Source organism: Cervus elaphus, chromosome 24, assembly GCF_910594005.1.
Source record: "Cervus elaphus chromosome 24, mCerEla1.1, whole genome shotgun sequence".
NCBI classification, from domain to species: Eukaryota; Metazoa; Chordata; class Mammalia; order Artiodactyla; family Cervidae; genus Cervus; species Cervus elaphus.
Window position 1 is genome coordinate 60385073 of NC_057838.1, and position 27760 is coordinate 60412832.

The 27760-nt window shown below is 54.0% G+C and overlaps 4 protein-coding genes across 14 annotated transcripts in view; 1 reads left to right on the forward strand and 3 right to left on the reverse strand.

The window, feature by feature from the left end:
* Nucleotides 1–7038, forward strand: part of DCAF1 (DDB1 and CUL4 associated factor 1) — a 92007-nt gene extending 84969 nt beyond the window's left edge. For all 5 annotated transcript variants that reach the window (XM_043886686.1, XM_043886683.1, XM_043886687.1 and 2 more), the window contains 2 exons: nucleotides 1354–1606; nucleotides 6068–7038. In XM_043886686.1, coding sequence (XP_043742621.1) covers nucleotides 1354–1606; nucleotides 6068–6126 — 312 coding nt within the window. In that variant the 3' untranslated portion in view covers nucleotides 6127–7038. The remainder of the gene's footprint in view (nucleotides 1–1353; nucleotides 1607–6067) is intronic.
* Nucleotides 7039–10583: 3545 nt separating this feature from the next.
* RBM15B (RNA binding motif protein 15B) lies at nucleotides 10584–13742 on the reverse strand. Its single transcript, XM_043886689.1, has one exon. It carries the CDS (start codon nucleotides 13611–13613, stop codon nucleotides 10929–10931), a length of 2685 nt encoding a protein of 894 aa, XP_043742624.1. The 5' UTR covers nucleotides 13614–13742; the 3' UTR covers nucleotides 10584–10928.
* Nucleotides 13743–15829: 2087 nt separating this feature from the next.
* On the reverse strand, nucleotides 15830–19654 carry MANF (mesencephalic astrocyte derived neurotrophic factor). The gene is made up of 4 exons (XM_043886690.1): nucleotides 19498–19654; nucleotides 18607–18734; nucleotides 17684–17825; nucleotides 15830–16263 (listed from the first exon to the last, which is right to left on the reverse strand). Exons 1-4 carry the CDS (start codon nucleotides 19580–19582, stop codon nucleotides 16079–16081), a joined length of 540 nt encoding a protein of 179 aa, XP_043742625.1. The 5' UTR covers nucleotides 19583–19654; the 3' UTR covers nucleotides 15830–16078.
* Nucleotides 19655–20706: 1052 nt separating this feature from the next.
* DOCK3 (dedicator of cytokinesis 3) overlaps nucleotides 20707–27760 on the reverse strand; it is a 267277-nt gene continuing 260223 nt past the window's right edge. For 6 of the 7 annotated variants that reach the window (XM_043886679.1, XM_043886678.1, XM_043886681.1 and 3 more), the window contains 3 exons: nucleotides 25030–25152; nucleotides 24431–24513; nucleotides 20707–23661 (listed from right to left, as the gene is read on the reverse strand). In XM_043886679.1, coding sequence (XP_043742614.1) covers nucleotides 23152–23661; nucleotides 24431–24513; nucleotides 25030–25152 — 716 coding nt within the window. In that variant the 3' untranslated portion in view covers nucleotides 20707–23151. The remainder of the gene's footprint in view (nucleotides 23662–24430; nucleotides 24514–25029; nucleotides 25153–27760) is intronic. The other variant, XM_043886682.1, reaches the window with a different exon arrangement.

Below are 27760 nucleotides of genomic sequence, written 5' to 3' on the forward strand. Positions count from 1 at the left end.
ACACACACTCCTGGATTCTGTTCACACACACACACTCGTCCTGGGTTCTGTACACACACACACACACACACTCTCTCTCTCCAGTATGGACTGTGTTTGTACAGGCACCAGGAATACTGGGTATTTAAAGTTTTTCCCGTGTAGCGGCCAGAAATTGTTGAAAAGTCTCCATCAGTGGCCAAACAGTAAATCAAAGAGTCTCTCAGTGGGGGCTCCGGTTATCAGAGGTTCACAGAGCTGAGCCGCGGTGCCGAATGTGAGCCTGGCTCACGTGACAGCTGGTGAGCACCAGTGGCGGGATAAGCTGCATACACTTGGTTTTTAAGTGATTGGCATGAAGCAGCATTTTCAAACATGTTTTAAAAATATTTTTTCTGCTGTGTATGGCTTGTTCTGTTGTGACTTTCATTAGGCTCTGGTTCAATGAATCTTGTATTTTATTACTGCAGGAATTAGAATCCTGTTGCTGCTGGCAATGCTCACAGTTGATGTTCGAGCAGCAGGATTAGTGATTGAATGTTGGGAACAGCTGCCATCCCTCGGAAAGCAGAGGTGTCTTTGTGTCCTCTCTTGGTTGAAGGGAAACAGTTTGGATTTTGGTGCAAAACTGAAATGCGGCAGATGCCAGAGTGTATCATTTCCAGAGCCCAGGGTTCCCAGAGCCAAGCATTTCATTGGTTTTCTGGTATCTTCTTACCTTTGGGAAGAGCTCTTAAGAATGAAGTATGGACAGTTTCTCTTGCATACTGGGGGGTAGTGTGTGGCTTAACAGAAAATACTGTATCTTAGAGTTATATACATGGTAAAAGTCTATTTTGTTGGATATTCAGATCATGGGATGCTTGTGATAGCGGTGTCAGAGGTTTGCCCGTGATTATAAGATTGAGGACAAGGACTGAAAGGGCTTAGGAGCCAGTGACTCAACTGTTTGTCTTATTAAAGCACTGCTTTTTAGATTCCAGGTAGAAGCTTTTATTCCAGTACCTCAACTGATTTCATTTGGTTTGGTTGATGCAAGAAAGAGAGAAGAGCCCTTTTGGGTTTATTATTAGTTAGAAACATAGAATATTGATGGCAGAGACCTCTGTGAAGTGTGTTATCCGTTTCCTTGGGGAAGGGCTGTGTGACGAGCACTGCCTTTGAGGGCGGCCAGTCCTTCGTATCTTGGGGGACCTGTGTGCGCCTGTCTCAGCCTTCACTGACGAGTCAAGTCTGTGCTAAAACCTGGATCACCGCGCTCTCTACTGCTTGCTCCCACTGCTGTCCCTCGGGAAGCTGGGGAGAGACTCCCTGTGTGGCCAAGGTGGACTGGGTCTTGGTGTCTCGGCTAATGGACTCATGCTTTCTTACCAGGAAGAGGAAGAGCAGGAGGAAGAAGACGACGACGAGGACGATGACGACACCGACGATCTGGACGAGCTGGACACGGACCAGCTGCTGGAGGCCGAGCTCGAGGAGGACGACAACAACGAGAATGCAGGGGAGGACGGGGACAACGACTTCTCACCCTCCGACGAGGAGCTGGCCAACCTCCTGGAGGAGGGGGAGGACGCGGAGGACGAAGACTCCGATGCAGACGAGGAAGTGGAACTGATCCTGGGGGACAGTAAGTCTGGGGCTCGCTCAGCCGGGGAAGGGCCCTCTCCTGTGCCCACCCAGCCCCGAGGGCAGCCGCGGGGTTCTGCGCCCGGAACGAGTCACCGCCCAGGCCCTTGCGGAAGAGTAGTTTCATGTCTCTGTTCCACTGTGTCCCTGTCTTGATGTCTGTCACCAGATGTCTCTTACCTCGTTTAAACAAGGGTCAGTACTTTCTGTAAAGTCTGGACAGTAAATCATTTGGGTTTTGTGGGCCGTTCTCTGTTCTCTACTCATCTCTGCCTTTGCAGTGTGAGCGCAGCCAGAGACAAGGTGTAAATGAACCATGTGCCTCTGTTCTAGTAAGTAGCTGATGGGCTTGGTTTGGCCCACGAGCTGGAGTTTGTTGACCTGATTCAGAGGATTAGCCTTAGCCTGGAAGGCCGAAAGTGCAGTTCTCCCGAGACGTTAGAGCTGGCTTGTCAATTGCAGCTGCTCACAGGGAGCTGTACCTCTTCCTTCCCAAAGCTGTGGGAAATAAAAGCCGTCCTGCGGGTTGGAACGCCTACTTTCTGCTTTTGCCTACTCCCTCCTAAAGGCTGGGGGACAAATTCTTATTCTACGTTTTACAGAACAGGCTCCAGTTTTGCTTGTCCTTCCTGCTTAGAACATGTCTCTGAAGTCAGATTGTCCCCTCAAGTATACTAATGGGCCCTGAGTAAACCAGCTACTAGTCCCAGGGGTCTGCAGCTATACCCATGTTTTAAGAGGACATGTTTGGCAGCATCACTGGTGACGTGTGTCACTGTGAACACACTCGGGCTTGCTGTGGCCCTGGTTCTTCCTGGTGCCTGACTGGGCGTAACCTGTGACATCCAGCCCCTGTTCACATAGCGCACGGGCAGCATTCTCACAGCCACGGTAGGTACCAGGTAGCCAGTAACCACCTAGGCCATTAAGATGTCCAGTCCCTCATTTCCACATCCACATTCCAAGTGCTCGTTACAGTATCGTGTAGCACAGATACAGAACATCTACATCATCACAGACAATTTAACCGTGCTGGTCTAAACCCAACAAATGCAGTCCTCTTCATAGTAGATGTTTGGTGCTGGGGGTGAAAGGCATTATGTATGTAGGTGTGAGGGGTGTGTGTGTTTGTGTGTGTGTCTGAGTGATTCTCCTATTTCACAGTGACCTGAATCTGTTTTCTTTGGGATCTTACACATCAAGTTCTTAGGATTGAAGGCAGTTGACTGAAAGGAGACTGACTTTCTTACATTAAGTCCTCTTGGCCAAGTTGTATTTTGAGGACGCTTTATGGGGCTGGCAGGGTGTGCCTTATATGTATCTGCCCATCTGCTGTTTGCCACTTACACCTTTTCGTACTTGGAGGTTGAGGTGATTCAGTCAAGGAGGACTTCTCTTCCCTAGCGATGGTCAGAGCGCCAGGTAAGAGGGACTAAGGAGCAAGGGAAAAATGACAATATTGATGGGAATAAAAAGGAAAGTTTTACTGAACATTTTTGTTACCTGTGACACATGGGCACAGATTTGTTTCCCTTCAGTTAAAATTAGGTGGGTCAGGGGAACAGCTGGTACTCCTGACTGACCTAAGAGTATTACTAATCTTTCCATTTTCAGTTAATATACATTTTTATTTGGTCTGTAAAATTACTTCTTCTTTTAGCCTTTATTGTTTATTCTAGGAAATTCCTTCTTTCAAGTCCAAGAGGTAATCTGGGAAACCCTGAGTTGATCAGAGAATGTTAACCATGTTAACATGGTGGGAGTATCTATAACGTGAAAATGCCATTACAGATGACAAGCTGGGCTCTAGAATTGTGCTGACATCGCGATGGCTTGCGCAAAGTGTGTACTCGACTCCTCTTTCTGTTCTGGAGGATGAGAAAAGGCTAAGAAAGGCAGAGAAAGAAGTCCCTTACCTGACCATGAAGGGGGGAAATCGGTGCCTGACCCCTGAAGGCTGTCAGACCTTGTACCTGAGAGTCATTTGCTTAAAGAAGGTTGTGTTCTCCTCATCCAGCTACACTTAGTCCTTACATGTGACACATTATTGACCGGAGACATATAAATATGTTTTTAGAGAGGGATACAATTAACATCACCGTCTGTAGTTGCTAGATTTTAAGGGATGGGGCTTCCCTGGTGATCCAGAGGTAAGGCTGCATACTTCCAATGCAGGGGTGTGAGTTCAGTCCCAGGTCAGGAAGCTAAGACCCCACATGCCTTGTTAGCCAAATAACCAAATTATAAACAGAAACAATATTGTAATAAATTCAATAAAGACTTTTAAAATGCTCCACACTTTAAAAAAATGATCAAGGGTTCATTATAAAACTTAGGATTATCATCATTCAGATTTTGCTCCATTAGGTTTTTCCCCCCCAGCCTTGTATATTATAAATGCATATTTATTACTGTTAAAATTTTCAAAAATGACACTGCATTTTTGGGTGAATTGTATGCAGATAGTTTCTCTGATTGTTCAAGTGACATATATACTAGTGTCTCATGACAGTTCTTCAGAATATAGTTTTGATTCAGACAGCATGGATATTAGACCAACAAAGACAAAAATCCATAGTGATTTGACTTTGATAGAGAAAGTGAAAATAACACTCATGGGATGGAAAAGATTTACAGGTGTGCTTCCCTGGTGGCTCGAGATGGTTAAGAATCTGCCTGTAATGTGGGATCCCTGAGTGAGGCAAGTCCTGAAGGGAATGGCAACCCACTTCAATATTCTTGCCTAGAAAACGCCATGGACAGAGGAACCTGGTGGGCTACAGTCCGTGGAGTTGGAGAGTCAGACATGACTGAGCAGGTCACACACACACAGGTGTAACTACTGAAATGTAATAACCTGCAAGGTGTTAGTGAAGTAACGGAAATCATTTTTGGACAGCCAAACCAAAAATCGCCAGCTACAGGCATCAAGTTTCTGCAAAAATCTCCTGGTCAGTAATGAGTTAAGATTCTTAATAGCTCTGCAGCTGATGCTTAAGATAGCTTCAGGCAGGTGGGTCTGGCATTGTGGGTTCACAGATCACACATACACAGGGGGGGTCTCCCCAGGTCTGCCGTGGGCCCAGGGCACGGTGCTGTCCCTGGGCACCCCCTTCCCTGCTGACACCTCCCCCTGGAGCTGTTTCAGCAAGGAAGCTGCAGAGGCGTAGTTGTAGTTTAGCCGTGTCCGATAGTAGTCTGGTCTCTATCCCGTCTTCCCCACTCCTCACCAGTGAGGTCAGGCTGTCTTGTGCCCAGACCCAGGAACACTGGTTTTTCCAGCCATTACTTTTGCTTACCTTCAGGATTTCGTTTTATCACAGCCACACTTTCTCCGTTTCACTTTATCCAGTTCACTTGTCTTCCTAAAGGAGACTGTAGTGAGTGAAGGTTTGGGGACATGCCCTTCTCCCTCAACTGTCCCCAGAGGAGTAAGGTACCTGGCAAAGGGCCAGCGAGGAACTCTTTGGAATTGTGGCTGTCCCTCTCCTCGTGGGAACCCCGGGGCCTGTGGGCATTTGCAGGGCTGTCAGGACCTGTTGGCCTACTTCCCTGAAAACCTTGTTAAAATTGTCCCACAGCTTCTTGAGCTGTGAGCAGTCAAACTGGGCACGAAGACCTTTTCTTTACCTTCACTCAGTAAATATTAGAGCTAGGTGCTGTTACACAAGTGTATCCATGTCATTTTCAGGGTTCTCTCTGTTACCACCTGCTTTCACCTCTTCCTCGATCCTTCCGGAGGTATTCGTGTGGTCTGTTCACTGGCTGGTGGGCAGATGGTGAGGCAAAAGGCCAGAGCCACAGCGCCACCTTTCAGGTGTCACTACCTGCTGGTCTAGCTTCTAGGTACCCCTTCTCTGCTATTGCTGCTCACTCTGGCCTGTATCTTTTTAGAAATACATTCCCTGCAGATTCTATTTAGAAATTCCAGAGGAATGAATCCTAGGTTGCCTACCAGTGTCTTTATGAAGTCTTCTGAGAACAGAGTGGCCGAGAAGTTGAACAGAAATGTCATCTTTGACTGGGATCAGCCTGCCTTTGTAGGGGTCCTGGGTGCTTGCAGCCTGTGCCCAGGGACTCCAGAGGCCAAAGGACCCCTGGGGCTCACTCACCTCCCCCCCTTTCAGCCCCACCCTTTTTGTAGCCACTTGAAGCACCAAGGGCAAGAGCTTCAGAGGGGGCTTGCCTGTCCCTTTAGGGCTTGAATTTCAGGCAGGAGGAACCTCTAGGAAGCAAGATGGCACCACAGAGCCAAGTCTTTTGAAAGGGAAGCAAGAGACCCCAGGGGTAACCACCACTGCCAAAATAGTGGTCTCCAGAGCCAGCTCCAAGGAGTTAATTGGAGTGTTTTCTTCTTTCTGGAACCTGGTAATGAACCTTGCTCAGGCATAAATGTGTATGCAGGTGCTTTCTTCCTGGAGGCCTGGTGTGTAATCTAGTCTCTGCTCTCCTTACCTTTCAGCCGACAGCTCTGACAACTCCGATTTGGAAGATGACATCATCTTATCTCTAAATGAGTGAGGAGTCAGCACGACGTGGAAGAGATTCTTGGCAGGAGAGAAACTGAGTCAGATTAATTCAGAACATCTTCCCTTCCCTCTCTCCCAGGGCTCTATTAAGGAACTGCATGCCCTGGCCCTGCATTCAGAGAATTATGGTTTAGAGTCTCACTGGAATCTGAGAGTCCTTCTAAGAACAATAACAACCACAAAAAGACAACAGGGGTTAGGCCCTATTCTGCTTTCCCCTTCTCCTAGGATGGACATATCTTTCCTCAAGGGAAAAAAAAAAACAAACATGTCTCTGGGGTTATTTCACAATATATTTTCTTTGTATAATGTTCTTTACTTAAAGAACAAGAAATAGTTTTTTATAAAACTTTAAAAAGAAAAAAAAAAGGCATTTATAACTGAGGGTATGAACTTATATCCACCAGGTCTCTTGTCCCTGCACTTCATTTTCTATGAAAGAAAATGATGTCTAAAGAACAATATAGAGGCATTTTTACACACATATTTAAATGAAAAGGAAAATCGTGGTTTCTTAAATTGATAAGGATTAAGAATATTTTATTATAAATATAATATATGATTTTTTAACCTGTTTTGTTGCCTCATATGCCGTCAGGTTAATTTGTTTTCCTTTGTGCCAGAGGTGGGGAGGAGGCGCTGCTTGTTTGCTGAGTAAATGCCTAGGTTCACCCACCTTCACGGCTTGGGGGCAGCAAGGTCATTGTGGATATTGGTTTTGTGGAGTTGAGGGAACTTAGGATATAAGTTCACTCCCTCTATTTTTCTTTGTGATTCAGTTTTTCAAAAATCTTTTTTTCTTCCTTTTCTCCCCAATGTGGAAATTACAAATCAAAGGCCTTTTTTCTTTAATGTAAAGTGTATTTATTTTAAAAAAAATACAAAATAAAACTACAAGTCTGTCTCTGCTTGTTTATGGCCTTTCCCTGTTCTCTTTTACTGAAGTGGGATGGGGTTCCTTACCTTGCAGCTGTAGCCCAGGCAACAGGGAAGACGCCTCCCAGAGGCAGCCCGAGCCGGGGTGAGAGCGCGCTCTGCCCAAAGCGCTCTGGGAGAAGAGCAGCCTCATCAGCGTCTAACCTGGTCTCCTGCTCGCCCCGCAGGGGAAGAGGGCTCCTCAAGGCACCATCCACTGCGTGCCGCTCCCCCACCCCCGCCGGTATCCTGGGCTCTGAAGCAAGAAGGCAGCTCCCCAGTACAGATGTGGGGGAGCTGGAGTGTTAGGGGCCCTCCTGGGGTGTTGTGAGCCATGAGCTGATGGACCTAAGGAGTGAAAGCATTGTGGCCATCCTTGTGGCTGGGGGACCCTCGTTACTGTTTTCTTAAAGGAGCACACCTAGGAGTTCGGGGGCAGCTGAGGCTGGGTTAGCAGGTGCTTCACTGGCCTCGACAGCTGGCCTTGTGGTTAAACTGCTCCCACCAAGCAAAGTACCAAATGCTCTTAACCTCTTCACTCACCCCACCTCATCCCCTTCTTTCCCACAAGAAGGAGGAGACCTAGTGTCTCTCTTCCTTTGAGTTTCCCCAGTTTCTGTTGTAGGCCTTTGTTAACTGAAGAGATTTTACTCCCTTTGCTGAGGTGAGGACAAATCTGAAGTAAACAAGATGGCTAAAACTCAGCGGGGGAGAGTAAAGGAAGCGCCGCTGGGCTGGCACCACACGGCTCACACACACCGAAGTGGGCCTACGCCAGGCACCTCGTGGTCCTCTGGAGGGCAGAGGTCTCAGCTCATAAACTGCTTCATGCCTCAGCTGAAATGGATTGCTAACTAACACCTGACCAGTAGGCTAGTCTGACTGCTGGTGCATTACAGGAAAAAAGGCTAAAAGTCAAGCAGCACTAAAAACACTGTTATTCTAGTCATTAACTCAACCAAGCCCCAGTCTCCCCGAACTCTGCCAGCAGCCCTTGGGAGCACCCACCCACAGGTCTCTGGGGTGGAGATGGGGGCCAGCCACGAGAGCGCAGAATCCTGGTCGACCTGACAACACACCCTTAGGGAAGCACCCCAGGAGGCAAAGGAAACATCAGCCCTCTTTCTTTATCTGCCAAGGCCGAAGATCTCAGTCCCTTAGGAAGGAACATGCAGAACAGTACCAAACCACCAATGAGGCAAATTTCACCTTCCGTTGGTTTTTGCCTTTAAGCCACACCTCAGATAGGAACTGCAGGTGGAGGCACTGGTTGCCTGCAGTTCTCCCTGTGGGGGAAGCATCGTAAATCATGGGGATGGCGGAGGGAGGGGATAGACACACACATATATACTTACAACTGATTCGTTTTGCTGTATGGCAGAAACCAACACAACACTGGAAAGCAATTATCCTCCAATTTAAAAGTCAAGAGCGGAAGAAGGAAAGAGGTGAGGGTCTGAGGCAGAGAATGGTCACACTGCAGGAAAACTCTAGTTAAATTTGGGGCCAGAGAGCACCTATCCCTGACAAGGGTGAGCAAGGCACGGGTTCAAGTGTCCTCTCCAACCAGACTTCCTAGCAGGTTTCTGTTTGGGGAAAGCCAGGTAGTGTTCTGGGTCCTGACCACCTACTCTGCAAAAGAACAGCCCAAAGACACTTGGGGCTCACGGCAGCAAAGTGACTCTGCCTGTGATCTGGGCATTTGTCCCGACTTCACCTGCTTTAACCCTGAAGACTCGGTGGTAAAGAACGCGCCTGGCAATGCAGGAGATCCCTGGGTCAGGAAGATCCCCTGGAGGATGGCGTGGCTACCCTCTCCAGTATTCTTGTCTGGGAAATCCCAGGGACAGAGGAGCCTGGCAGGCTACGGTCCATGCAGTTGCACAGAGTCGGACATGACTGAATGACTTAACACCACCACCTGTTCCAAGCAAGATGAGGCCACTCCGGCTCCCCGTGGTCCCCACTGCCTGGGATGGTGCAGCTGTGGTCTGCACCCCACACTGCTTTGCTCAGATACCTGGCAGATGTGGCTGAAACTCAAGTACAAACACATTCAACACTTCCTGAGTTTCACATTATGAACGCGCTTGTTCATTAGCAACAGCTGAAGCCCAGGGAGCAGTACTTCCCCTGGCACCTTCCTTCCCGTTTAAATCTCTAAGGTCTTAAAAAGTCACCTCTTTCACTGTTCCTGGGGAGAGGCCTGTATTCTCATGAGGTCCGCACAGAGCCCCAGCCTCCATCTCACGAACTTTCTCTCAAAACATCTCAGCTGTCACCTGCGCTGTCTCGTGGCAGTCAGGGTAGTGGACCAAACCTAGAGAGGGGACAGCATGTCAATAGAACCCATGGTTCCCGGTCACCTGGGGGCTCATTTCCCTTAATGGAGCATCTGTTCTCCCTCAGCCTTGACAGTGATGCTTTTGGACCATCTAAACCGCCACAAACATTCCGAAAAAGTGTTCTATGGTGGCCACTGCTGTGTGACTGATGTCCCTCCCTGGTCCCCGACACTGCTGGCTTCATCTGCCAAGCTGGCCATACTGCTTGTAGAGACACATGGTCAGAGAACTTGGGGCTGTTTGCAAGCCAGCTTTCCCTCCCAGCTTGGGGGTGCCTCCCCACTTCTCCCCAGCCTGCATGGCTTTGGCTTCCAGCACTGCCCAACACCTCAGCAACTGTGACATTTCCCCAGAGAGGAACCCCTTTTTCCAGTGGTCCCCACCTCAGCAGTATCAGGGCGGGAGGTCCGAGGTACCAGCGCTCACTTTCCACCTGAGAAAGTTACGTCAGTTTACAAGAGCATCTTCCTAACCCTTTGTCCGCCATCAAAAACTCTTCAGGCCAGGGATCCCGTGTCCCTCACTCTGCTCCACTGACCGGGCAGAGGCCCACACCAGCCCTGAACCATCACAGGAAAAGCCACAATTCACAAGCACTGAGGAAAGTTCAAGGATTAACCAAGGAAAGTGGGCTTTCCCGCTCCACTCCAACGTTTGACCACCAGTGCCCCTGGGAGTCCGAAGGAGCACCGTCTCCACCTGGGTATCCCCGGGCTGCTGCATTAAGGGGAGAAGGGAGGCTAACGAGAGAAGGAAGCTGGACGCAGACACCAAGACCCCAATATTGCGCTGCTCCTCCCATGACTACCACACCACATGACTGCTAAGGTCCACCTGCTTTAAAAAAGGCCTGAAAACTAGGTGCTTTGTTCAATCTGACGGACACACACATTGTTCATGGCAGGAAAACAAAAACTACCACGGCGGCTGGCTAGACTTAGGCTTAACCCCTTCCTGTGCAATGGGCCCTGTGGAGGCTGGCATGGCATGGTCTGATATGAAACCCACTTGCTCTCAGCCCAAAGTAGAAACGCCCGTGAATGGAGCTGGGGGCTGACCGGCACAATGCAGCAGGGCGGGGGGACACGCGGGCAGTGGAAAGATGACGGAAGGCATATGTGCAGGCAGCGGGGGACAGTCTTCCATCCTTTGAGAAAATCATGTGATTAAACCAGGACTCTGAACAGGATTAAAAATCCATCCTCTGACAAAGGCTTTACTGACAATTTTCCATACAGTTAGTCAAAAAATAAAAAAATACAGAACACAGCAGACAGTATTTCATACACTAGAAGTCAACATGACAGGAGCCCCTTCTCATCACGGTAAAAAAAAACCAAACAAAAAACCCAAACCTAAGAACTTAGTTTTTGATGGGGAGATAGGACTTTGGTCCCCTACCAAATGAAACAGAGTAACCCAGCAGAGAATTCAAATCAAGGGTGTAAGATGGGCCAGGGGGTGCAGGGCGGCGGTGGTCAGATTTTAAAATAACTGCTTTAGTGACGAACAGGCTGCAAAGGCCAGGTCTGGGCTAGGCTGTGTCTCTCACTATAACTATCACCATGTGCTCTTCCTCTAGCTTGCCCAATGTCCTCAGTGCTGACTGGAGGTACTGCTGTGAGAAGTCACAGGGTGGGAAGGCGTAGAGCATGCCCGTGCTGTCTCTGCCCTTGGATCCACCCACTGGCAGGCTGATCACCCCTGCAGCCTGCTTCTGTTTCAAGTAGGAGACCAGGTTCCTGAGAAGCCGCCTCTGTAGGCCAGGCTCCACCGTGGGCATCCCCTCGGAGCCAGGCCCACTGGGGGTCGCCTGGGTGGCCAGGAGCACTGCGTAGCCATTGGGGCTCCCCTGCTTGATGCGTCGCGTGACCTCATCGAGCTTGGGCTGGTCCAGGCGAAGGCGCTGGGCAATCTTCAGCTGGGTCAACTTACTCCCGGAAGTATGGTCTTTGAGGAGACTGCTGATCACCCCCTGGTCCCCCTCTAGGATGTGCATAGATGTCGGGAAGCAGCTGTTTTTCAACACCAGGAGCCCGTTCCAACCCAGCTGCAGCGTCTGGGCATACTCTGAGAGACTCTTGAGCTTTTTGGTCTCGTGTTTTGGCTCTTCCAGAGGCTTGGGCTCGGCCTCAGTGGTCCGGTGATTGCGCTCGCTCTCTCGGGTCTTCTTCCCGTGGGAAGAGTCGGGAGCCTCGTGGTGGTGGTGGTGGCTCCGCTCCTCCGCCCCGTGTCGGCTGTTGCTGAGGGAGTTGCTGCCGGACTCCTTGGTCCCTTCACTGGAATGGTTTTCCTTGCGGCCACGCTCCGGGGTGCGGTCGGAGCCTCGGTCCGCAGGCTGCCCACCACCCTTGGTCCTGCTCCGTTCCTCGTAAGGGGAGTGGGTGGCCCTTCCGCGATCGCTGGAGAGGCTCCGGCGCTTCCGCCTGTCCTCCCAGGCCTTGGGCAGGCCCCGGTCCCCATCTCCTCCCCAGCGCTCACCACTCCGGCTGCGCACTGAGCGGCTATAGCCCTCGAGGCTGTTTCGGCGGTCAGAGCTTTTACTGGGGCTGGTCCAGTCCCCTTCCAAAAAGGTCCGCTCTCGATCTGAGTACAGGAGGTGTGGAGGGGTCCTGTCCCGCACCCGCAGATCGGCATCCAGGTTCCGGTGCCGGGTGTACCCGTCTGGGAGCAGCTCATAGTGCACAGGAAGAGGGGAGGGCTGGTACTGCTGGGGATACCGAGTCTCCTCTGCTTTGGCAAAATCCACGCGCAGCCTGCGGTCCGGACCCCCCAAGGGAAAGCCCCTCATTTTAGCACAGGCGGCCTGGGCTGCGTCCAAGCTCTCGTACTGGATGTAGGCAAAGCTATCTCCCTTGACATGATCAATGGTCCGAATGCTCCCAAAACGGTCAAACTCCCGGGCCAGAGCCGCCAGTGAGGTGTTAGGTCCCAAGCCACCCACCCAGAGGCGCGTAGTGGGGTTGGCCTTGCCGTACCCTATCTTAATGGGATTGCGGCCTATCACCCGACCCGACATGCCCACCTTGGCCCGGTGGGCCATGTCCAGGTTCTGGAACTTCAGGAAGGCATACGCACCGCCCTGCCCACGGGCGGGTCTCTTGATGACCACCTCCTCAATGATGCCGTACTTCTCGAAAGCCCGTCGCAGCTCCACCTCTGACACGCTGTGGTCCAGGTTCCCAATGAAGAGGTTGCGCGTGGCCCGCTGGTCGTCCTCGGGCATCAGGTCCTCTTCGCACACGGCCGGGTAGCCGTAGGGTCGCCCGCGGTCGTCATACAGCCCGTAGTAGTCCAAGGCCCGCTCCCGGGACAGGCCTACAGCGGCGGCGGCGGCCGCCGCATCCAGAGCAAAGGCTGCGGCAGCGTGGCGGGCGCGGGGCTCCCGCAGCGGAGGGGCGGCAACCGGGGACAGAGAACGCTGCTTGTACTGGTAGCCGCCGTGCAGCGGGAGGTAGCCGAGCGGGTCGGCAGGCGCGGGCGGGCCCGGGGGCGGAGTGGAGGCGGCGGCGCTGCTGCTGCTGCTTCGCCGGCTGCTCCCGCCGCCGCCGCCGCCGCCTCGCAGGTACACGGGCTCCACCTTGAGCGGGCGGTCGTAGAGCAGCAGCTGGCGGGCCAGGGCGTGTTGGCGGGCCTCACGCGCGTCCTGCGGGTGCCGGAAGTTCACGTAGGCCACGCGGCCCAGCTCAGGCGTGTGCGACAGGCGCAGGCTGATCTCGCCGAAGCGCTTAAACTGGTGGAAGAGCCGATCTTCCAGGTGCTCGGCGGGCAGCGCGGGGCTCAGGCTGCTGATGAGCAGCGTCTTGTACTCGGGTGCAGCCGCTGAGGAGCCGGGACCCGTAGGCTCGGCTCCGGGCGGCGGCGGAGGTGGCGGTAGCGGAGATGCGCGGGGCGACGCGCCCGAAGCGCCTGGGTCCCCTGAGGCCTTGCCACCGCGTCCCCCGCCGCCGGCGCCCGAGCCCGAGGAGCGGCCGCTGCTCGCACGGTGATTCGCGTCCCCGGCGCCTCGGCCGTCGCGATGCCCACCACCGCTGCCCCCGCTACCGCGAGGTTTGTCGCGGGCCCGCGTTGGAACGGGGTGCTTGGCGCCGCCCGAGGCCTTGTGCGCCGCCCGCCGCCCGCCCGCCTCCGCCTCCCGTTCGCGCTCCCGCGGCCGCTTGGCCGACGATGACGAGCCGCGCCCGCTCGGGCTGGAGTCTCGCTCGCTCTGCCTCTTCATGGCGCCGGCGCGGCTGGCGGGCGGGCGGCCCGCAGGCCCCTCACAGCGGCGGCGGCGGCGGCCGAGGAGGCAGCGCCCCCGGCGCCGCCATCTTGGACAAAAGGACTCGGCGCGGCGACGGGGCGGGGCGGGAGCTGCGCTGAGTGCCTGGGAGCCGCGTTATCAGGCTGCGCCGGCCTCCCACGTGACCCCCATGGTGGGCGGGGCGAGGGCAGCGCCGGGCGTGCGTCATCGGGCCGCGCCGCCCGTACCACGTGACCCTGTGGCTAGCGGGCGAACCCGCCCGCACTGTGAGCTCTGGCGCCACCGTGCGGCTGGCGTGGCCGAGGCCCGGGGCTCCACAGAAACTGGAGCCCTGGAGAGGGACAGAAGCCTTGGTCTCCTGGCTAGAGGCGTCGCAGGCGCGGGTGCGCCAGGCCTTGAACTTTATGGGATATTCCCTCAATCCCAGGACTAGGTTTGGGTGACCACCCCCAAGCCCTGCCTTGGCATCTACTGACTGGGTCCAGCATTAACAACCTGAACCCACACCCCGTATCTCGAGTTATCCCCTGCGTTCAGGTTCACTTGTGGCAGCCCGCCCGAGAGGTCTTGAGAATCGTGGCTATGCACTCAGACGGCAAGACCTGTCGGGTCCCTGGCTGGGCACAGAAATACAAAACCTGTGGTTCCTAGGGTGGGAACAGGCTAGGCTCCTTAGAGCAACGGGGCCCACCCTCCGCGTGGGCATTCGAGTACAGAGGGCTGTAAGAGCAGGGTCACGGAACCAAGGGCGAAGAGAAGGCCGAACCCAGCAGTTACCCAGTTTGCCACGCTTACCTCTCCCTGGCCAGTGCTCTCGTATCCACCTCCATGGTGGTGACATGAAGGGGAAATCCTGTTCAGGTGCCAAGCCCCCTCAGAGAGGCTTTCATTTTCCATGGAGAGTTAACCGGAGGCTTCACAGGACCTGACCCAACTTAAGCCACAGAAACCGTGGCGTGGGTAAAAGCGCATGCGCGTCTTCCGTCCTCCCACGACCAGAAGCCTTTGCGAGGAGCGCCTGCAGCCGCTAACGCAGGTGCACTAGATTAAGAGTCTTACAAGAAACACCTGTTAACGTTCCAGGTCTCCTTGGCAACTTCCAGAAAGGAGTTAACCCTTTTAAAGATATCCTTGGGGGTCACCCTCAGGTAGCAGTTGGGCTGTCTTCCCTGTTTGGTGTAGCCTGCAGGACACAGAGGCCACCAGAACACAGCTGCTAGGTTGAAACAGCTCCATCTACTAAGATTTCTGGTTCCAGTCATGCATTTCCTCAACACCTTTCAGGGGCTCAGAAAACTTTGCTTGTCTGACCATAACAGCCCATCTCATTCCTCAAAATAGGGAACACCTGGCCTAAGAGGTGCATTCTTTCTTTTCTGACATGAAAATTGTGGGCCTGCTGCTCCCAGCCATTAGTGGACCCCACAGCCAGCTGAGGGGGCCCTTTACGTCGGCAATCTTGAATTTAGGAACTGCACAAATGATGTGACCTGAGGTGAGAGCAAGGAAGCACTGTTTCTTAGTCCTTCCCTTGTGGTGGTCTCTGAGGGCATGAGCAGCAGAGGTGTCTCCACTGAGTCACAGTTCATGCTGCTCATTGGGTTTCCCAGGCACCAACCCCCAAAAGAGCAACTAAAAAACCAGACTCCAGGGCCACCCTCTCAGGACTTCAACTGTTAGAGTTATCTTGGGTAAACAAAGGCAGAAGACAGCCTCTCACTGGCTCTTGGTTAAACCAACTCCTGCCAGTCTTGGAAAACCCCAACTAGGTACCAGAGGCTTAGGGTTGACAGTGGACCCACAAACTGAGTTGAACAAGTAGATGGCCAGATCTGGATAGTGACTGATGGAGGTAGCCAGGCCATGAGGAGCTTCAGAAATGTGACAGTACTGAACATACTCAGTTATTGACGTCATCGTTGCAGGAAACTGCATTAAACCTCAGTCTTGCTTGCAACCCAGCCCCATCTCTGGACAGTCCCTGTGGGCCAGGGGTATCAAGCCCCACCTCCTCCCTCCACTCTTGCAGAGCCCCACAGGCCCCTGTCCTGTCCTGGCATCCCAGCATTGACTGGTGGTTGAAGGACAAATGTGAATACACCTGAAGACTCTCTGTAAACCGGAAAGCATAAACCGGTGAAATCTTCATCATGGGTAAAACCCTATTTCAGTATTCACTTTAATTCTTCAAGGACAGCTAGAAATTTTCTTCCTTTAATAAAAAAATCCCAGACATACTTTGAAGTCCTAGAGTAAATCGGCAACAGAACAAAGTGAATCTCCCCCAAGGGGACGCTGTAGACCCAGCATCATCAGGAAAGCTCCAGGCTTCACACCTGACTTTGTCAGGAGCCTGCCTAAAAAATAAATTACAAAAAGGCTGTTTGGGGTAGACACAAATGAAGTGTTTTCCCCCTCAGGAGCAGCAGGGATCGAGCCGACTACAAATCAGTCCGTGAACTAGCTGCCTTGGGAGCATATTTAGGCATCAGTTCATTAATCTTCCGGATGTAGTCAGACTTCTCCGCACAGCCTTTGCACGTCTCCCCCCAGTCGTCCAGGATCTTCTTTAGCTCTTTAACTCGGAGCTTCTTCAGGTCCACTGTGCTCAGGTCAATCTGTTTGTCTGGAGGAGAGAGCAGGGAGAATAACCAGCTGGGTGGGAGCAACTGTGGACCCCAACAGTCCTTGCACAGCCAAACTGTCACTTAAAACAAGCAGACCTACTGACTGTAGGGGAGAGACACATGCAGGTGTCAGCACGGACACATGGAGGCCATGTGGTCCCTACAGAAGGAACCTTCTAGGAGGAAGATGGCGCCCATGCCAAGTGCCTCTTACTAAACAGTCACCGTAGAGCTCACGGCACTAGAGAATGACAGTTCTAGGGCGACAGAGCAGACAGACCCCTTGGCCTGTTTCCTAACACAGACCCTGGTCGGGCTCTTGAGTTAGGAGCTTACTCTCCATGACCACCTGTGATCACAGAGAGATCTGTGCCAGAAGCACTAAACTAGGATCACTCTCAGAAGACCAGTTATCCTTGACACAACAGGGTAAAACGCAGGCCTTGGACACTCAATTCATGGTAAAACATGCTGGTGCTGTCTCAGTTTTATGGAAGAGAACAACTCTTCCTCAACCCGATTCTTTCTGAAGACCTGAACTGTTTTTCCCACTGGAAACTTCTTCGGCAAAAGAGATGCTGTGTGCCCATAACCTTAGGCTTTCCTGTTGGGACACAGCTGTTCTTTTCAAAATAGTAAAAGTCACTCAGCCTTCAGAGTGTGCAGTCAGGACAAGCCTGTTAAAGCCAAGTCAGACAACATCCCTTCTCTGCTCAAATCCCAACATTCTCATCTTCCCTCAGACTAAAACCCAAATCTTCACCAACATGCAAGGCCCTCTATGATCTGCCCACCCATCATGGCACTGGCTGCTTTTGCATCTGCCTGTAATGCTCTTCCCTTAGCTGTGCCAGTGGCTAATCCCCCACTTCCTTTTCAAAGTCTGTTGAAATGTCACCTCCTGGGCTTCCCTGACAGCTCAGTTGGTAAAGAAGCCACCTGCAATGCAGGAGACCCCAGTTTGACTCCTGGGTTGGGCAGATCTGCTGGAGGAGGGATAGGCTACCCACTCCAGTATTCTTGGGCTTCCCTTGTGTGAGCTCAGCTGGTAAGGAATCCGCCTGCAATGTGGGAGACCTGGGTTTGATCCCTGGGTTGGGAAGAGCCCCTGGAGAAGGGAAAGGTTACCCACTCCAGTATTCTGGCCTGGAGAATTCCATGGACTGTACAGTCCATGGAGTGGCAAAGCGTCAGACACGACAGAGCGACTTGCACTTTCACTGAGGCCTCTTCTGACCTCCACCCACCAGGATGCAAGGTTGAGTCTGTGCCCCTGCCCATTTACCACCACCAACCTTGCTACGTAACTCACTCATGAAGTTTCTAGTTTATCACCTGCCTTCCCCGGCTAGAAAGTACAGTTCATTAATGCCTGAGCAGAGAGAGAATTCAGTGTTGGTTAAATAATGCCACACTCACCATACTTCAGTTCACAGATCTGACTGTCTTTCTTCTTGAGCTTCTCACAGATCTTCTCCACAGGGATGTGGTGGGACAGGGGCTTGGACACCTCGTTGATGATCTTGGTGGCTGCATCCTCTGTGGCCCCAATGTAGTAGCACTGTGGCAAGAAAGGACAATGGCCTTCAGGAGGTGCCCCTTGAGAGCTATCTCCTCCAAGGCACACATCTTCTGTCTCTGCCAGGACCTCATTTTCCCACGCCCCATCTGTACTGGCAGTCAGATTGAGCATAAACCCCAGGCTCTTAGTACACACTTGGTCCCAGAGCTGACAGCCACCAGATGAATTTAAAAGTCACCAAGGTTCAAACCTTTAAACAGAAAGACAAACCAGAGACTGCCAGGGAAGCTGAGGTTACCAAAACTATTGTTTCATTAGGGCTCTTGTCCTTAATTCAGCCCTAGCCTCCCCTGTGCCCATTCCGTCATCATCACCGGTCCTCACTCATGCCAAGATTGCTCTGGCCTCTGGGCACTCACATTGGCTGTTCCCTCTGCCTGTAAGGTTCTTTCCCCCTCCATAATGATGACCCTGTCTCAGAAAAATTCTTGACTACTGTCTAAGTTAGTGCCTACCCTCTCTACCATACCCTCCTGGTCCATTTTCTGCACAACTTGCATCCCACTGCATCATTTGCCTGTCACTACTCTCCCCTGGTATTTCCGGTGTCCAGCACACAGTAGGTGCTTAATCAACACTAAGAGAATAACATCCCAATGGCCAAATACAGAAAGCACTTCAGACCCACATTAGTTCACTGACAGGAACAGCTGGCCTCCTCAATAGACAAGTGGGCGGGGTCTTGTACTTCCAGGCCTGGGAAGTGGATACTTAAAACGCTGGCAAGGGCCAGCCTGGGGAGGGCCAAACAGCTACTTACCAACCGATTCTCTTTGCCTCTAGCTTCACGGCAGAACTTTATAAGTTCTTTTTCAATAGAGGCTGGAGAGAATGTGACATCTCTGTCTTTGAGGTCCTGGTAAAATCTTCCCAGATAAGAAATACAAACTGGAAAAGAGAAAGAAGGAAGATGCTCCAGTCATCACCAAATTGCAGGCCAATTCACCAGGCGGGAACTCCAGCAGCAATTTTAAATAGGAGACACGGAGAAAGGGGAGTTTTTCTGCCACCGGATTTTCTCGGGTGCCCACAGGTAGACAGAACCGTGCTCCGGGTTGCTGGGTCCCCGAGTACACCCAGGGGATGCGGGGAACGAGCATCACCTAATGACCCACAAATGGCCCCTATCTGCTCTTTCCATAAAGTTTAAACCGAGATTGAACACGTGTCCTTGAGCTAGGCTCACTGTGACCTCATAAATGGACAAACTAGAGGCCGAAGAGAAAAAACCAATGCAAATGCTACTCATTCCCAAATGCAACACCGAACCCCAACATGAATCTTTGCAACCCTATCACACCAGGCGCGGTGCCCACGGGCGGCCCTCAAGACTCCCCAACCTGGGCCAGAACCGCTCCCAGGAGCCTCTGCCCAGTGATGGTTAAGGACCAAAACTCCGGCGTTATCTCAGTTTCAGGCCAAACTGTCTGTACGATCTAGTCCTAACGTTCTCGTCGGAACAATGTTTTTTAGGCCCAGGAAATGTTTTCTAGACTCGGCGTTGGTCTCTCCTCTCTCGCAGACCCCGCTGGGGCCGGCCGCCCCCGCCCGCATCAGCCCCAGCCTCTCAGCCTTCTGGTGGTTGGGTTGGGTTGGGTTCAGCGCCGCCGCCAGGCCGGCCACAGCGCTCAGACCCCCAACTCCGCCTTACCTTCGCAGTCACCCGGCCGCAACGCCCGGCTGGCCGGGAGCACGCTCAGAGCCAGCGCCACGGCCAGCCCGTGCGTGGCCCACATCCTCCACCACCCTCCGCCGCCGCCGCCTTCGCCGGACTGAACCGCGCCCGCCGTGCGAAGCAGCCCCCAGGTCCCGGCCGCGCGCCGTGGCTCCCTATTGGCTGGCGCCCTCCCACGCTCTCCCACACACCGTTTCCCCATTGGTCCACGCGCCTCGGAGCCCACAAGAGCGGCTCCACGCTACCCTTCCTTATTGGCTGGTGGCATCGCCCGCCCTCCGCCCTAGACAGTTGTCGACCGCTGATTGAACCGGGGCTGCTCGCAGGAAGCGGCTGCAGAGGCGGCGGAAGCGGCTCAGTCACCATCTTTGGTAGGGGCAGAGGCTGTGGCCGAGACGGATCGCCGCAGGCTGGAGTGGGATTCGGCCGCTGCCCCGCGCCTGCTCAGTTGCTCTGTGTACTGTCTGTTTTGGGCCCCAAGTCCTCCCGAAGAAGCCCACGGACTTCTCCGCTCTGGTCCCGACTCGTGGTGCAGGTCAGGGGCTCTGTGGTCAGCCGCAACCCAACAGGCAGGGAGGGCAGCCGGCCGCAGGCAAGGCTCTGAAGAGATTTCTTTCCTTTTTCTTAAGGAACCACGTGGGCTGGGGAACCAGCCTTTGGGGAACCGCTGAGGAGAGCCCGGATTGCTCCGACAGGTCGACAGGAGGACCCGGTCGGGGTGGACAGATGTCGGGTAGGAGGGGTTGCCCGTAGGAGGGGCTCCCCTCCAGGCTGTCTTCCCAGAGCTCAGAGGGGAGCCCGGGCCGGGACTGGTTGCCTGGCTTTGAGATCGTAAGCATCCCGCCTTACTTGGGAGATTGGCGGCTTCGGAGGTTTGCAACCCCCCCCCCCCCCCCCCCCGGGAAGACCCCTTCTTCCCCCTTTTACTCACAAGCCTCGGGAGCCTGGCCGAGGCGGCTGGTTCTCGCTCTCTTGCTTTCCAGCTGAGCGCTCTGGGCCCTCGGCTGCCCTCCTTCCCGGTGCAAGTCTTGGCTCCCTGTGCTTGAAGGCCGGACGTGGGAAAGGTTGGCTCTGTGCTCAGGACGGAGAAGAGATTTCTATGGGGCTGAAAGGGCTTGGAGCCCAGCGGCAAGGGTTGGAGGGGGCACTTTGCGCTGCTCCCTCCCAGTCAGTGAAGTCAGTGGGTCAGTATCAGGAATTCATCTTTAATTCACATAACAGCAGTCAAGGGAGTGGGGAAAGGGGGGAAGGCAAGTGGCAGATATTTACATCTAAAATTTCACATTACTTGCTGGATTGAGAACATGCTACCACAATATATACAGTAAAATACTTTTTTGGGACACTAGTACAAATTTTTTTTTTTTCTTTTAACTTTGCTTTCTGATACAGGTAAGACCATTAAGTCACTTCTTATTTTAAACATAAATACACAAAAGAAATGGTTAGAAGTTTTCTTATTTTAAATAAGCACAGAATGCCAGAGGTTAAAAACACATTTATAGGGCTGAATACCAATTGGACAGCACACTCTATACATTTTTTGCTCAAATTCCTGTACAAATACACAGCATTCAAATAGGTATTTACAAATAAGCTTGAAAGAATGAAAATCAGTATTTCACAATCTTTTCAGAGAATTCTCATCTCTGGCCTCCCACTTCCCTTCAGACTGGCTGATTCTCCAAGGAAGGGGATTTGGAATATGTCCTTTTCATTGAATTTGGGAAAAATGGAGAGGGAAAACAAACCTGGCTCACCCTGCAGAAGGCAAGACCAAAGGAACCCACACTCTCCTCTCTACCCTCCCATGCCCCCAGGTGGAGAAGGAAGGTGTTCTTACATGAGGACTGCCTTGTCCAGGGACTGAGGTTCAGGAGTGCCCCAAAACCAAAAATGTGAACTATCTAAGAAATCCAAAGCTAGTCCCCGACTGTTACACTTGGGAACACCAGATGGTTCAGGCCTGCCTGGACTGACCCACTCTGCTTGGAGTCACCCTTCAAGTATCAGGACCCACACTGGTGATAAAATACTCCCAGCCTCCCTGAAGGTAACGTGGCCCCCCATCTTAGCTCATAAATTACTTGCTGGCATTCCTGTTAAACAAGTTGGCATTTGTTTACAGGTGAAAGACACCCTAACCAGGGAAGTCAGATGGGCCAGTGGAAGAGGAGCTAAGGGAGAACGTACCTGCTCAGCAAGGAGAAGGCAGCCTCGTGACTGTCAAGTTGTGAACTCAAGCAAATAAATGTTTTGTAAAGTTTTTAAAAGTAACTTAGAAGCACCCTGGTAAAATACTATTGCCACCCCACCCTATTCCCCCAACTAATAAACCAAGAGGAAAATCAGTGCCCTGACCTGAAAGTTTCCTATAAAGACATCACTGCCTTCTGCCCAACAGACTGCGGAGGCTGGAGAAACTGCCCTCTTGCTCACCCTGAACCCTGAGTGGTGGTCCCATGGGCCTGGAGCTGGGATCGTGCACTTGGCTCCTGGGAGGGGATAATTCAACCTGCGTGGCTTTCTGCTTCTAGGAGGAGTCCCCCTCCCTGCCAACTGTCCTTTTTACCCAGGAACTTGCTGAACCTGATTGCAAGTCCTCAGGCCTTCGGAGCCTGGCTGGGCAGCCACCCGGCTGCTCAGAGGTAGTGCTGAAAATCCCTGATTCAGGAGCTGGAGGACAGGCATGCTGGCCACTTCTGAAAGCTCAGAGGATTTCCGGCCCTGCCACACCCCAGCCTCACTCCTCTATCAGCTTGTCTCGCAACACATGGCTGCCTGGGCCCGGGGAGGAAGGTGGTGAGGGCAGTCCCTCTGGCTCCAACCCCCACTCAAGCTCCAGAGGCTAGGAGACCACTGCAGATCCATGCACCACGGGCCTCCAGCAGGGCATGGGGTATGTTAAGAGTGGAGGGGAGCGAAGAGTCAGAAATAAAAACGATGGACGGGAAATCCAAAGTAGAGGAGGAGGCAGGGCTGGCCCACGGAAGCCTGGCAGTGCACCCTGGGCGTGCAGTTAGGCTGTCCCATGCCTGTGCCAGCAGGTTGGCCTCGCCAGCTCCTCAGGGGCACACTCCTGGATGGAAGAGCAGGCAGGTGGGCAGGCATTTGTGCAAAATGGCTTGTAGCCCCCTTGTCCACCTGTGGCATAGTCCACGTGGTCCCTGCAATCCCTGAATACAACCATTAGCTCTTCTGTCTACGCAGCAAAGGAAGAGGTCCCTAGTGCAATTTCCATTCTGTGCATTGCTGCCCTGGGGGGAGGGCCTGGGCTCCTGCCCCAGGGGCCCCGCGAAGCGGTTCTGTGGTGCAGTACCTCCATCTAGCTCCTTGTGGTCTGAAACTGCAGGAGGAAGACAGCATCTACTGCACAAAGGAAAGAGGAAAACCCATAGAAATGGAAATGTAGAAAATGAAATAAAAAGAGAAGCCACAACCCTTCATGCTGCTGTGGCCTCTGCACATGGCAACACACGAGTTCACGGCAGTAGAAGAACGTAGACTCGGGGCGGTTCTCTCCTGAGTGCCAGGCCTCTCGGACTCTCTGCGGGGGGACTTGCTTTTCTGACCCGGGGTGGTTGGGCAAGCCGCTCACTGACGGTGGTGTCCCAGCTGCCTCCCTGCCCCTCACTGTTCCCCTCGGCTGTGCTCCCAGGCCATGCGTGCCTGCTCTTCCTTGGTGCTCCCGGGAGGCAGCGAGGCCTTGCGATGCAAGCCCCGAGGCCTCTCGGCCTCCTCTCGCAGCAGCACACCCTCGTCGTGCTCCAGGGCTGGCAGGCGGGGGTGGTAGGGCTTGGGTGGCAGCGCAGGCGGGTCCATGGGGTCCTGAGGGATGACACATCCCGGGGCCGAGTGGCTTCGGCACGGCTGGGCCTTGATGGAGTCCAGGACGGCGGACTCGGAGAGGCTGTAGTGGACGGGGAGGTAGGGTGGCTCAAGGTCTTCGTCAGCGTTCCAGGCCTGGCTTGGCATGGAGTCCATGGTGTCGGTTCGAGGAGGGGCCTCCGAGGAGTGCCCAAAGTTACTCTCGCTCAGGGAAGACACGCCGCTGCTGGCACTGCCAGACAGCGTAGAGTTGCTGCCATCCAGGCCCGACTGGGGGCTGGTTGGGGAGGCTGGGATGGGGTGCAGGGGCGACTGAAAGAGAAGGGGGCAGCGTGAGAATCCCTCTTTCCAGACAGGCTGACATACCTGCCACGGGATGAGAAGACCAGGAGTCTCCTATGTTAATAAACTTTAATACTCATCAACAGCATGTTTCTCGTTTAGCCATCAGCAAGCCCCTGCCTTCTCCCTGGCCCCAGCAAGCCTATGGTGCCCCAGCATCACCTGCATTTCTGTGGCCCCAAAATGGCCCTGCCTTTGTGCCCCATGAAGCCAGGTCCCAGGCTTCTGGCTGTGGCTGTAGGGTCACAGACAGAAGGGCTGGGTCGGCAGGCCCGTCGGGGAGGGCAGAAAGAACCCTAGTGGGCCATGGACCAGATGAGTGCCTTCTGCTGCTAGAATCTGTGACAGACTTTTCCAATTTGCAGAAAAATTAATGAGTTTCGCATAAAGGTCTGGTATCTGATGCTTCTTGTTTTGAGTGGACTCCAGTTTAAAGTGCTCTACGACTTCCCACAGTTAACATTTCCTCACATTGTGAACTGTGGTGTGTTGATACCTACACCCTGGCTTCTCACTGCTCTTTGCGCTCACACTGGGTGCCGTGTGTTGCTGTCTGCAGGACCCTCTGACCTCCCCACCGCCATCACATCTGTTACAGGACACGTGCGTCACCTGTACCCCAAGTATGTCTCTCGACACCCCCAGCTTCTGTCAGGCTGGGCTGTCGGGAGGAACAGGGCAGGCAGACCTCAGGGGTCTCTCCCCTCACAGCCTGGGGGCTGTCACCTCAGAACATTACCTTGCGCAAGGTCCGGGCGGGGAGTGCTGGGGGGGTGTCACCCAAGGGGTGGTGGAAGGCGTCGAAGTGTAGGGAGTAATGACCTGCAGAGGACACAGAAGCGGAGCCTCAGCTGGGCCCTTCTCGGGCTGCATCACAGCAGAGCTGCCGGGGCCAACTGCACGGACAGGAGTCTCCCGCGACCCCTTGGCACTGGTGGCCACGGGAAAACCTCTCTTCACTGACGTTCTCCAAAACACAGGCTGCTGGAGTAAAGACACCCATGCCACACAAGAGATGGAGAAGTCTGAGCGCATCAGAGCCCACAGAACGACAGACCACAGACAGCAGCGGCCCTCTGCCTGCTGTGGGCGATGACAGCCTGGGGAGTCTCGCGCTGGGCACAGTCACTTCCGACGTCTTCAGCCTCCGCGCTCAGAAAGGCCTTACTGAGTGTACCTGCTGCACCTGGAGACCTCACTGACTCCAAGGCTGCGGTGGGGGGTTTCTTTCCTCAGTGGAGTCGGCTGGTCTTCTCAGCCCGGAGGGCTCCTGCCCTCACCCCTGAGCAGGATCTGAGACTGGGGACTACCTGGGGGACCCGCTGGAGGTCTTCTTACCATGCAGCAGGCTTCGGGGAGGCACTGGGGGGGCCAGGATGCACCCCGTGTGGGCAGACAGGAAGGGCTGGGCCTCTCGGGCTCCGCTATCCAGGCTCCAGCTGCTGGGGGCTGCTGGCACCGCTGAAGGGCGAAAACAGATGGCATGAAGGGAGGTTACTTCTCGAGCCAGCCTCTGAGGGGGGAAGTCCTCTACTACCACCTGGGACTTCTCCAGGTATGAACTTGGTACAGCACATGGGCATGGCATGCCAGCTCCTGAGACAGAAAACACTGGCCAAGCAAGACATGGCGGTGGCCCATGGGGAGAGTGGCGGGGGCAGACGCCACTGAAGAGGATGGCTACTGAGTCAGCTGCTGTCTGAAAAGTACTTGGCAGGAGGCAAGCCAAGAGGAAGGAAGAGCAAGGAGGCAGCCTCCTGGCCTTGCCAGGAGGAGAAAAGAGAACAGAAGAGGTGAGGAGCGTGGAACAGGCTGGTAAGACTGACAGAAGAGAGGGAGAGGGAGAGTGCAGGTGAGTGAGCACGTGCGAGAACAGGTGTGCCCGCGCACCCCTGCGGCTTCTGACCAAAGTCAAGAGTCAGGGCCCTCCTAGGGCCTGGCCCCATGGGGAAGCAGGGAGCAGGATGGGTGGGCAGCAGAAGATGCCTGTGTCCACAGCTGGTGCACGGCCTGGGCCCTTAAAGAGCCTGTGGTAAACTACAAGCTCTGCCCACCTCTGCTGCTTCTGAGCCCACTGGCTGGGCCTGGGATGCTCGGGAGTTTTCTAGGCAGGACTGGTGTTCATACGGTGCCTGCTGCGGCAAAGAATACGAAGCCAGGGGTCAGGCTGGGTCCAGCAGGGACCTCTGCTTCCAGAGAGGAGGGAGGGCGGTGGAGCCCCTGGGTGCTTTGAAGCATATAGAGGCCCAGGTACTGGCCCCCACATGTCATGGATGCCATGGATAGAGTGGGCCCTGGACGAAGAGTAACACAGGGTGTCCATCTGTGGACGGGAAGGAGTCCAGGGCTGGAACAGTGGCCCTTCAGCAACAGCTGAGGTGAAGGACTGTAGGAGGGGAGGGGAAAGGAGGAACGGCCGGACCGCGGGGTCTGAGGAGCAGCAGCAGATATGTGAATGCCACTGGTCAACTGCTAGAGAACCACTGCCACTGATGAGAACTATGCCCTTTTTCTGACGGAGCTCGCAGTATCGAGAGACAAGCGGCTGACCCACTGGCTTTGTTTTGAGGCAGTCACAGCTAAAGGGGGCGTTGAGGAGGCTGGGGACTGGGCTTTTCCCACTCCAGGTCCTGAGTGGGGAATGCAAAGCCATTGCCTAAAGGGCACCTGAGAGGCTCTGGGAAGGAAGGAGCCTGGCCTTTCAGGAGGATGTGGCCAGGAGGGGCTGGGCCCCACATGGTCGAAGGATGAGGTGCTGGGGGATGTCCACCCTGGTCCTCCTCGCTGGTGAAGAACGTCAGACTAGAACTCAGCTGCCTCACAGCCTCCCGTCTCAGGAACGTGGCTCAGTCTCACAGACTGGCTGACAGCAGCGGGGGCGGAAGGGAGGAGAGGCAGTGACTGGGTGGACAGGCATTCTGTCTGGTGAGTGCCAGATGGATTCCACCAGAAAGCCTTCCCCAGACAGCCTGAGCCACCCTGAGACCAGGACAGGCCTACTCTCATACAGGCTCTCCCCAAGATGCGGCAGGAGCTTCCTGGTCCTCAGCAGTGAGGCGCCCTCTCCTGCAAAGGAAAAGTTCCATCTCCACGAAAAGCCATCACACCTCGAGGAGTAAGAAGCTTGGAGGCACGTCTGGGTAGCTTCCCCAAAGGGGCTCTGACAGCCTGAGTGCTCATGTGCACATCCTGGCCCTAGAAGAAGAGTGGGACTGCACAAATTCACCCACAAGCGCCCAAAGGAAACAGCAGGCAGGAACGCTAGAGGGGAAGAAAGCTGGTAAGGCTGCAGTGGTTTACAAAAGGCACCCACCAGAGTCACTCCATGTCAACCAGAAATCATCCAGCTTACCCTCGGCCTCCTGTTGACCAGTGAGGCCAGTGAACCTCTGCCATACAGCACCAGGGCTTCCTGGGTAGCTCAGTGGTAAAGAACCTGCCTGCCAATGCCAGAGATGCAAAAGATGAAGGGTTTGATCCCTGGGTCGGGAAGATCCCCTGGAGAAGGAAATGCAACCCACTCCAGTATCCTTGCCTGTAAAATCCCATGGAAAGAGGAGCCTGGCGGGCGACAGTCCATGGGGTTGCAAAGAGTCGGCCGTGAGTGAGTATGCACGCACACACACCAGTGCATAGCGGTTAGTGGAGAATCTTAGATGCAGCACCTATCCTAGGAGAAGAGCGGCGATGCCCGCTGTGTCCTGGCCTTTTCTCTCTCTGCTGTGGACCACCACCAGTCTGAGGTCCCCTGTGCACAGCAGCCTTGAGGGTCAGCTGGCCTGGTCTGGGAGTCACTGCCTGGGAAAGAGATCCACGAAGGTGAGAAGTGGAGCCCTCGTGGGACTCAAGATCCCGACGAGAGAATGGTGACAAGTGCCCACAGCTCCTGCTCTGGAGGAGCCAGCAGAGACCTGAGGAGTTATAACTCTGGCTCTGGGTCCCCCAAGGCAAATGTCTAGCTAGCCCATTGCCTACTAAGCTCTGGCCTGTGGCTCAAATGCGCTTGCTCTGGGCTCAGCCTTGGCTCTGAGACAACCCTCTTTCCTCCCCACACACAGTGGGTGGGCAT

Excerpts from the sequence above, each read along its gene's own strand:
- RBM15B (XM_043886689.1), bottom strand. The coding sequence starts at position 13,613 with ATGAAGAGGCAGAGCGAGCGAGACTCCAGCCCGAGCGGGCGCGGCTCG.
- MANF (XM_043886690.1), bottom strand. The coding sequence starts at position 19,582 with ATGTGGGCCACGCACGGGCTGGCCGTGGCGCTGGCTCTGAGCGTGCTC. Across the intron at positions 18,735-19,497 it reads GCGGCCGGGTGACTGCGAAG|TTTGTATTTCTTATCTGGGA; the intron begins GTAAGGCGGAGT and ends TCTCTTTTCCAG. Across the intron at positions 17,826-18,606 it reads GAGGCAAAGAGAATCGGTTG|TGCTACTACATTGGGGCCAC; the intron begins GTAAGTAGCTGT and ends TTCTTGCCACAG.